Source organism: Aedes albopictus, chromosome 3 (assembly GCF_035046485.1).
Source record: "Aedes albopictus strain Foshan chromosome 3, AalbF5, whole genome shotgun sequence".
NCBI lineage: Eukaryota > Metazoa > Arthropoda > Insecta > Diptera > Culicidae > Aedes > Aedes albopictus.
The window spans coordinates 22,086,940-22,098,501 of record NC_085138.1 but is presented as its reverse complement, the minus strand read 5'-3'; the positions used below and the strand labels follow the sequence as shown (position 1 = coordinate 22,098,501).

Here is an 11,562-nt window from a genome sequence, read left to right as displayed (position 1 = left end):
ATGGCGGATCGGATGTCCCTCCAGCCATCTTCAAGTGTAGCTGCGCCAAGCTGCTCTTCCGTTGGTAGGGCCACTGCTAACTGCTGCGCGTAGTCTTGAGCCACTTCTACGTTACGAAGTTGCTCGATGTTGAGCCGCGGCGTTCGACTTCGACGCGTGGTGATATCTGTCGAAAGTTTTGAGCGCATGCATACAGCGACTAAGTAGTGATCCGAATCTATATTCGCACTGCGGTATGTGCGGACATTGGTTATATCCGAGAAGAATTTACCGTCGATTAGAACGTGGTCGATTTGGTTTTCTGTTTGATGGTCGGGTGATCTCCAGGTGGCTTTGTGGATATCTTTGCGGGGGAAGAAGGTGCTTCGGACTACCATACCACGGGAGGCTGCAAAGTTTACGCATCGCTGGCCGTTATCATTCGATACGGCGTGCAGGCTGTTGCGCCCGATTACCGGTCTGTACATTTCCTCCCTTCCTACCTGCGCGTTCATGTCGCCGACAACGATTTTCACGTCACGCGGCGAGCAACCATCGTATGTTTGCTCCAACTGCGCGTAGAACGCTTCTTTCTCGTCATCGGGTCTCCCTTCGTGTAGGCAGTGGACGTTGATGATGCTGTAGTTGAAGAAACGGCCCTTAACTCTCAACATGCACATCCTTGCGTTGATCGGTTGCCATCCGATCACACGTTGTCGCATCTTGCCCAAAACTATAAATCCTGTTCCCAGTTCATTGGTGGTGCCACAGCTTTGGTAGAAGGTAGCCGCTCGATGCCCGCTTTTCCACACTTTCTGTCCAGTCCAACAAAGTTCCTGCAACGTCACGATGTTGAAGTTGCGGGGACACTACACAATGCGGCATTTAAAAAAAGTGGAATATTCCATTAAATTTTGAACCAAAAGACCGAAAAGCTGCTACAATACTGCGGAATTAGTTCTAGTCAAAGGGATTCTGACGGGCTACGGCTTTGGCTCTTCGTGTTTTCGCTCGCTCTATCGCAGCTCTGGCATTCCTTCGGTCCTCTATCATCCTCCAGGTATCATCTGTGATCCACTGCTTTCTCTGGGCATGTGCCTCACCCAAATTATTCTCGCCTGTGGCGATGAAGGCGTTTATGATGGCGCTCCATTGATCTTCTACGCTTCCACCTTCCGGAATATTCGCAGCACGGTTCTCTAGGTCCTCGACAAAGGACCTTTTCACCGCAGCGTCTTCCAGTTGGTATGTGTTGAACCGGTATCCGATTTTCTCCTCCTGTCGCTGTATCCTGGCAATGCGCAGTCGGATCTCGCCGATTAGATGATGGTCGGACGCAATGTCGGCGCTATGTTCGTTCCGTAGGTACATTAAGGAGGCTCCGTCTCCATTTTCGGCTGATGCAGATGTGGTCGATTTGATTTTCCGTAACGCCATCACGGGAAACCCATGTCACTTTGTTCCCCCAATGCCCTAAAACTTTGGCAAACAGCTCACCGTTCTCGCTTATTTCTCTGAGACCATGGCGTCCCATGACGTGCTCATAGTCCGAGTTGTCGGAACCAACGTTCGCGTGATATCACTTTTCGGAATCTTGTCCACGACAGCATTCAGTTGACTGTAGAAGTTCTCCTTGTCTTGCATTTCGGCAGCATCGGTTGGCGCGTAACATTGGATCATGGTAAGGTTTCGTACCCGTGTTCTGAATCTGGCTACAATCATCCTCTCCTTGATAGGTTCCCACTTCATAAGCGCAGCGTGGAAGTGAGCGCTAAACAGGAAACCAACTCCACGGTGGCGAGGCTCGTAGGCCAGAGTGTAGTAGAATTTGACCCGATGCCAATCTATGTTCTCCAAAGTTCGGCCACCGGACTTCGCTGAGTTGTACCAGTTTACCCTGCTGGGGAAGGGTTGATACATTTCAAGTTCCAATTCTTGTCCATTGTTTCGCGCTAAAAGTCATTGCCGTTGAATCAGTTCGTAATCTTTTATTTTCGGTTTCTGTAACGGTTTTTGAGATTCGAGAACAGTAGGTTGTTAGTCTAAGGTCCCCTATCCATCGTGGTGGGGCTGCCACCTAAGGTAAAGCTTTCGGTGGAAGAGCATTTCCAGAACAAACGCTGTTTGAGCCGCACCTCCTTGGTCAACAGACGCTCGGGACGTACCTCTTCAATCTAGCTGAAGTCAGAAGGACAACAGTGCCCAGGCTGCACTACCAGCTTAACACACAACTCTTAGCTTGCGGTCTTTGTCATCGCTTCAAATTTTATTTTCTTCTCATAAAAGTCCTTTTCCCAGTTACCAAATAAAATTACGTAGGTATACGCACTTGCATAGTGTACCCGCAGTAATTGTGATCAATGTAATTCCCATCAGTATCAAATTCTGAGCATCCTTCCGTGTGCTGACTTGTGCCACACGCTCACGCAGAAAATCAACGTCGTCGTCGTCGGTTCAATCCAGCGCGCAATCAAACTCGCTGATGATGGTGGTCGTGGTAGCATGTTGCGTGCTTACCTCTCGCGTGCTGAAGTCCTATTTTCGAACAACGGCGGCTGTACACGTGACAACCGCTATATCCGTGCAGCGACAATACGCTCAGCAGCTTTGTCAACGACATCAGCAGGAGACAGCACAAATCCACCATACACCAGTACAGTTGATATAGGAACCAGGACTGCCGCGGGATGAAGGGGAAACTAAATCTTTTACCACCACTACTGGGAACGATTTGGTCGTCGTCGTCGCCGTCAGCAGGGAATCAACTTCTTCATACGGGGTCACTCAAGACTAATTCTGGCGGCGGCGTGGATGGGTTAATTTTAGACACCCCTTTTTCGGGAATCTTCTCCGAACGAGCCGTCGCACAGTGGCCGGAAGCCGGACAAAACCTCAAAAATCGACTTCAATATTTTATTTTTCTAACATTTTTCTTTCATTATAGATACTTTAACTAAGAAAACCCCAAATTTTCAAGTCATTTGGTCGAAAATTGAGTCTTGTAGATTTTTTCAAAGTTGAAGTTTTATGTGCTACAATATTAGTATTCATTGTCTTTATTTTATGAGCTTCCTTCATGAGTTCGTTGTAAAAGTTAGGAAGACTTGAATAATGTGACAATATTTTTTGTGTTTTTGGGTATGAATAACCATTACATTTCAGGGATTGTTTGGAATTCAATCACAAAATTATCATGTTTTTACAATATGCAAACATATTGACTTTTATGAAATTTTGGAGAAAAACTTCGTATCAAAGAGATCCAGTACTTGTTTAGGAAACATCAGAAAACGACGCCGTATCACGGATCTGACGTGCAATTTTGTCTAGTTTTTGGCCATATAGGTCACTGTTTGCGCATTTTTGCGCTAAGCGCAAAAAAATTTTTTTTTTTTTTATCAGGTCACAATGGAGCCGCATGGTTGTGGAGGAAGTGATATTGTTTGAAGTCTAAATTTTATCTTAACATTGTTCAAATTCAAAACTTCAGAATACTATCAATGTAGTGTAGTTTTCATTCTTGTAAGAGAGGGGGGGGGGGGGGTGGTGAGGTGGTTTGGGTGTGTCTGATAATGTAATGGCCACAGCTTTAACATTTTTTTTTTATTATTTTTTTAAAATATTATTTTATTTTTTGGCAGAAAAACACAAGAAGGTGGGAGCTCCAGTTGAAAACAGTAAGCTGGAGAGGAATGGAGTGATGACTAAGTATGAATAAGCCTTTTTTTCTTAGACATTATCCACATGTTGCATCACCAGATACAACTAACTCTTTGAACCTTCAAAATAAAAGAAAGACAAAAACAACAGTGAAAACATGTAATAATAACTACAAACCATTGCTCATTGATTTTCTTAAACTTGTCGTTTCTTCGATTCATCTTAATCGTTAGAAATGTTCAATATCCTTGGAAGCAATCTCTTCACGAACTTCTATCGAAGTTTTAATATATAGTGACGCAAATTCGTTGACATCAACGTGTTTCTTTACTACACGCACAGCTACAGTTCAATGCAACAAACATCAATAAAATATAAAAGGAATTCACTAAACGGCGTTGAATGCTACGTTCAATATTTTTCTGCGTAAACGTCGCGATCACCAAGGTAATCTTTGAATATTTTAATCGCATTTTTATGAAACGAACATTTTACGCTCTCTAGTGAAACCCCTTATATAGGTTTTTTAAACTTGAAGTTTTATTGTATGTTATTCATGCAGTTTCGTTAAACACATTTCTACTGAACGACACACAGTGATAAAGATTTTGAAAATATTTGCTGGAACTCTACTGTTCATAAATATGATTACCGATCTCTGATGATCGTTTATCAAAAACTCCCTTCAATATTGCGAATATGAATTGCCAATTCTTTATCGATAGGGTTGTTTCGGTTGCTTCGACAAGTGATACCAGGGATCAATGTACCTTACAACCCAAACTCGAAAGAGTATATATGAAGTTGTTAAAACGAGATTGATAAAAGACGAATTTCGCGCCAACTCAACCAGTGGTTGGCAACACCCTCTCAGAATCGAATGAAACTTGGTGGGCATAAAGACTTGGTTTTTATAAGCAACTTTGCATACTTAAATTTTCGAAAATTTTCAAGAGCAACATTTGAAGAGGGCCTAACTTTTTTTTGAAATTTTTTTTAAAAATCGATGTAACTCAAAAATGACAAGACCTATAGAAAAGTGTTGTATGGGGGACTTTTAGAGAATTGTCCAAGCTTTCATGAAAAAATATTTTAAAAATTCTAAATACATTTTTACACGCTAAAAAATATATTTTTAAAATTAAAAGTCAATTTACAGAAAATGCCCACTTTTTTATGTTTTGAATTTTTTTTTCCAAGAAAGTCAATATTGTTGCCTAACTTTCTTCCATACATCACAAGATGGGCACTTTTAAGGAAAAAAAGTTTTTCTAACAAAAACTTTTTCATGTTATTTTTTTTAGCGTGTTGCGCATTAACTTGTACAGGATGTATCAAGAATCCTTATACCCATTTAATAATACTCAATGGGCATTACAAATTTGTTTGATTGGGTGCCTTCTTTTTCTTGGCGTTACATCCCAACTGGAATAGAACCTGTTTCTCAGCTTGTTTTGATATCTGAATGCTTAAAACAGCATTCTGTTTGCTGAAATTGTATTATTGTGTGCCTAGAACCAGTGAACTAACATCATTAGGGGCTGTCCATTAATTACGTAAGGGAATTTTTGCGATTTTTCGACACCCCCTCCCCCCCTTGTAAGATTTTTTGTATGGAAAGCCAAATATTTTTGTATGGCGCGTAAGATTTCTCAAACCCCCCCTCCCCCTATAAACCCTTACGTAATTAATGGACAGCCCCTAGAAGCGAATGATAAAGAATCGGTTTTATTTCAACAATGGCTAACCACTGATCGATGCAATTTGGAAACTATTACTAAGACTATAGACGAGTTTGTTCCGTATTTTGTAGAAAAAGTTGATAAGCTTATAACTCATGATTTCATTTATAAAGAACAATCCTCATTTTTGCGGGATAAAAAATAATCTTTTAAACAGGGTGAAGTATTAACAATTTGTGACTTTCAGAAAATTATTCATTTATCATTCAAAATTCAGCTCAAGGTTACCATTGGAATAATTCTCAAGCTACCATTCACCCTTTTGAAGTGTACTACAGAAAAGAAAATAAGTTGGAAAACTTGAGCTTTATAATAATATCTGAAGTACTTACACACGATACAACAGCAGTTCAGTTATTTATATCAAAACTACTGGATTTCATTAAACAATCGATTGATTTCTCAAAAATTACTCATGGAGCAGCAGCTCATTATAAGAACAAAAAAAAATTGCCAGTTTGTGCAGTTTTCGGTCCAATTATGGATTGGAAACAGAATGGCACTTCTTCGCAACTTCACATGGCAAATGTCCATGTGACGCTATTGGAGGTACTCTCAAGCGAATGGCAAAACGAGCAAGTCTTGCTCGAGATTATGGAAACACAATCACAACTCCTCGAGAACTGTATGACTGGGCAGTTAAACAGTCAGATATACATATAACAAAATTGAATTTCTGCTTTATTTCAAATGAACAATATGCAAAAATGACGGATGAACTTGAAGAACTATACACATACAGTCACGTAAAAACAATACCTGGTACACAAAAATTTCATTCATTTGTGCCAATTTCTGAAAATCAAATTGAAGCGAAGAAGTTTTCGAATTCAAAAGATAATCTAAAAAAGTTTACTTTGTTTAGGATAGACTAAAGATCTAATATTCAAAAAACGTTACAATAGAATGTATAAAAGAAGGATGCATATATTGTAGAAAAGAAAATAATTGAATACACATATACATATGTACATATTTCATCAATACACAAGCGTTTTCATTGATATAAAACCCTAAAAGCAAATTTGTCTTGAACCCTTTCCAATATCAAGCACGTTTTCAATGTCAAGCACGTTAAGATATTAAAAAAGTAGTTGAGCCCATTAAGTTTTGATGGATTGTCATTAGGATTCTGGATACATTACTGTACGAGTTAATGCATAACACGCAAAAAAAATAACATGAAAAAGTTTTTTTTAGAAAAAAAATTTTTCCTTAAAAGTGCCCATCTTGTGATGTATGGAGGAAAGTTTGGCAACTTTATTGTCTTTCTTGGGAAAAAAAATTCAAAACATAAAAAAGTGAGCTTTTTCTGTAAATTGACTTTTAATTTTGAAAAGATATTTTTTAGCGTGTAAAACATTTTTTTATATTTTTTAAATATGTTTTCTTGAAAGCTTGGACAATTCCCTAAAAGTCCCCCATACATCACTTTTTTGTACAACTTATCATATTCGAGTTATATTTTTTGTGAAAAAAAACGGCTAATGCGCAACACGCTAAAAAAACTAACATGAAAAAGTTTTTGTTAGAAAAACTTTTTTTCCTTAAAAGTGCCCATCTTGTGATGTATGGAGGAAAGTTAGGCAACAATATTGACTTTCTTGGAAAAAAAATTTCAAAACATAAAAAAGTGGGCATTTTCTGTAAATTGACTTTTAATTTTAAAAATATATTTTTTAGCTTGTAAAAATGTATTTAGAATTTTTAAAATATTTTTTCATGAAAGCTTGGACAATTTTCTAAATGTCTCCCATACATCACTTTTTCGTACATCTTATCATATTCGAGTTATTTTTTGTGAAAAAAAAAACGGTTAAAGAACTTTGACTCTTTTTAAATGTTAGTCTAGGTTAGTTTTGAAAAAACAAAATACGCAAAGTTGCTTGAAAAGGTAAAGTCTTGAAACCTACAAAATTTCATAACATTCTGAGGGGGTGCTGCCAACCCCGAAGACGAGTTGGTGCGAAATTCGTCAAAAAGCAAATCAAATTTTACGCAGTTCACAATACAGTGGCGTTTCGGTTTTATCACTAGTCATTTTATTCACTACTCGCCAAATTCACTCTCGATTTTATCACGCTTTTCGTTTCGCTTTTATCACGCCTTTTGTAAAACATAGCGAAATCAACATAAAAATGTTAGGCGTTGTCCATGATCTGCATAGACTAATGTTTGGCCATCTGAGACCCCCTCATAGACTTTTGTTCATACAAAATTATCGAAATTTGTATGAAGCGTAGACTTTGGTCAGGAACCCTCCTCTCCTAATAATCTAAGTAGTTTTTTAGACAGGCCCTGATTGTGAAACTTCTTATTTGCGCTTTTCAAAGTCTGGAATATTTGAGAAAAATGTGGGAATAGGTTTCTTTGAACAGAGGTTTTAAATCTCAGAGTAAATATAAAACCGAGTAAATAATTTTCACAAATTATTAATATTTTATTTTTATTTTGATGACTTTTTTTGGTCATTGCACATTTACCATTTCAAAAATAAAGATTGTAAATGTCTAATTAATGAAAACCGGTAGGGAAGCAATTCATATAAAAACGATTAGTTAGATTATGGAAACTTTGAAGATTTGACGAATAAACTTTAGAAGACAATTCACAGTAAATTTGACAAGATTACTATTTTTTGTTTCTTCACGTTCATGATTGCTGCTTCAGTTTCCATTACCTCGTTCATTGAAATAAATGCAATTCCATTTAGTAAATTTTCTGATTATTTCTTACAGCTACATATATAAAAGAGACTTTCGATAATCTACTAAAAAACTTCTTTAATTCTCGCGCTTGGTATCATACGGGCATATCTACAATGATCGTTTTTTCTTCATCGATTTTCTCTTCGGATTATTCCGAGAAATACGTTCAATGTTTGGATAATATCTTGGTATGTTTCGGTGATGGACGACTAGGACAAGCTTCTAGAACAACGAAAACAACCGAAAATAATTTGCTAGCTAAGTTATTAACAAAAGAGAAAATTGAAGAACAAATCAATCATTGTATAAACGCCTGTATGATACTAAGCGCGAGAATAGTACAATGTCCTTGTAAGTCTTGACTGCGAAACACGATTGGTCCGTACATAAACTACGTAGACTTCAAGGGAGAGGGGGGATGGGGTAGATCTGGATAAAGTCTTCGGTCCATAAAAACATTCAAAATTTTGTTAGAACGAAAGTCTACAGGGGGAGATGGTTGTTGGATGTTACCCGAAATGGGTCTCTGTAGTGCATGGACAGCGCCTGAACAATACATTCATTGATAAATTACTAAAGCTGTGAATTACGATTCAAACATTTTGCAGTTTATTGATTTTTAACAGAAAAATTTCATTTATTTTTCATTTCGCCAAATTCACGGTTTCGCTGAATTCACGGTAAAATTTTTTTTGACCGTGATAAAATCGAAAAACCACTGTATTAGACTATCTGACCCTATAACAATTGAATTAACACACCTCCGTGCACCCACCGTAAAATGTCACGTGGTCTATGGGCAGTCCCTGAGAATAGACCACGTCTTGTCAGCCAATATTGGTGTGTATCTAAATTGATCCATTGAAAGAAAACGTAGGTAAACGATTTTTTCTAATGATTTATGTAGTTTTGAAGATATTGGACCACCCTAACAGCAACAAATACACAATTATAGTTTATTTCAATACCAATACATGATTTAAGAACCCCCAAATAAAAAGGTTAATCAAAACCTACGTTCAGAAAGCACATCGTGATAGCTTATTATCGATTATTTTTACATGCTTTCCATAATCAACAGATTTCAAAATTTTGAACCACCCTGTAGTGAATACGAGGCGGATAGTAATGAGTAAAATCGAATCACCTTTACGTAGTTTACGTTGAGTGTGTATTGATGACAGATACTGAAATGAACTCAAGGGAAGAAAAAGAAGCGAACGGATCGATATAAATTTCCCTTCAGTTATATGACGAGTGTTACAAAGAACGGTCGACGTAGAATTAGAATTTTGTTTTTGTAAATAATAATATTAGATTTCGAATACGACATGGCGCAATCGGTAGTGAAATGTGATTTAGTGAGGTTTTCCACCGGATCTGCTGGGGGAGAGAGTTTCTCCAGCAGAAACACCAAATGTGGAAGTGCGAGTGCTTCCGCCGGATGGGAGAGTGAGATTTCCCACCGGATCTGCTGGGGGAGAGAGTTTCTCCAGCAGAAATACCAAACGTGGAAGTGCGAGCGCTTATGCCGGATGGGAGAGTGAGGTTTCCCACCGGATCTGCTGGGGGAGAGAGTTTCTCCAGCAGAAACACCAAATGTGGAAGTGCGAGCGCTTATGCCGGATGGGAGAGTGAGATTTCCCACCGGATCTGCTGGGGGAGAGAGTTTCTCCAGCAGAAACACCAAATGTGGAAGTACGAGCGCTTCCGCCGGATGGGAGAGTGAGATTTCCCACCGGATCTGCTGGGGGAGAGAGTTTCTCCAGCAGAAATACCAAACGTGGAAGTGCGAGCGCTTCCGCCGGATGGGAGAGTGAGATTTCCCACCGGATCTGCTGGGGGAGAGAGTTTCTCCAGCAGAAATACCAAACGTGGAAGTGCGAGCGCTTATGCCGGATGGGAGAGTGAGATTTCCCACCGGATCTGCTGGGGGAGAGAGTTTCTTCAGCAGAAACACCAAATGCGGAAGTACGAGCGCTTCCGCCGGATGGGAGAGTGAGGTTTCCCACCGGATCTGCTGGGGGAGAGAGTTTCTCCAGCAGAAGCACCAAATGTGGAAGTGCGAGCGCTTCTGCCGGATGGGAGAGTGAGATTTCCCACCGGATCTGCTGGGGGGAGAGAGTTTCTCTAGCAGAAATACCAAACGTGGAAGTCGGATGGGAGAGTGAGATTTCCCACCGGATGTGCTGGGGGAGTGATGATGATGATGATGATGATGATGATGATGATGATGATGATGATGATGATGATGATGATGATGATGATGATGATGATGATGATGATGATGATGATGATGATGATGATGATGATGATGATGATGATGATGATGATGATGATGATGATGATGATGATGATGATGATGATGATGATGATGATGATGATGATGATGATGATGATGATGATGATGATGATGATGATGATGATGATGATGATGATGATGATGATGATGATGATGATGATGATGATGATGATGATGATGATGATGATGATGATGATGATGATGATGATGATGATGATGATGATGATGATGATGATGATGATGATGATGATGATGATGATGATGATGATGATGATGATGATGATGATGATGATGATGATGATGATGATGATGATGATGATGATGATGATGATGATGATGATGATGATGATGATGATGATGATGATGATGATGATGATGATGATGATGATGATGATGATGATGATGATGATGATGATGATGATGATGATGATGATGATGATGATGATGATGATGATGATGATGATGATGATGATGATGATGATGATGATGATGATGATGATGATGATGATGATGATGATGATGATGATGATGATGATGATGATGATGATGATGATGATGATGATGATGATGATGATGATGATGATGATGATGATGATGATGATGATGATGATGATGATGATGATGATGATGATGATGATGATGATGATGATGATGATGATGATGATGATGATGATGATGATGATGATGATGATGATGATGATGATGATGATGATGATGATGATGATGATGATGATGATGATGATGATGATGATGATGATGATGATGATGATGATGATGATGATGATGATGATGATGATGATGATGATGATGATGATGATGATGATGATGATGATGATGATGATGATGATGATGATGATGATGATGATGATGATGATGATGATGATGATGATGATGATGATGATGATGATGATGATGATGATGATGATGATGATGATGATGATGATGATGATGATGATGATGATGATGATGATGATGATGATGATGATGATGATGATGATGATGATGATGATGATGATGATGATGATGATGATGATGATGATGATGATGATGATGATGATGATGATGATGATGATGATGATGATGATGATGATGATGATGATGATGATGATGATGATGATGATGATGATGATGATGATGATGATGATGATGATGATGATGATGATGATGATGA

At 38.6% G+C, this 11,562-nt stretch overlaps 1 protein-coding gene across 1 annotated transcript in view; it reads right to left on the bottom strand.

Annotated features, from left to right (window-relative positions):
• Positions 1-11,067: 11,067 nt before the first annotated feature.
• The window catches only part of LOC134291199 (uncharacterized protein DDB_G0271670-like), a gene marked incomplete at both ends in the record, with an annotated part of 1,116 nt that continues 621 nt past the window's right edge, over positions 11,068-11,562 (bottom strand). Inside the window, one exon of the mRNA XM_062858671.1 lies at positions 11,068-11,562. This exon is cut by the window's right edge and continues 621 nt beyond it. Within this exon, the coding sequence (XP_062714655.1) occupies positions 11,068-11,562 (495 nt within the window).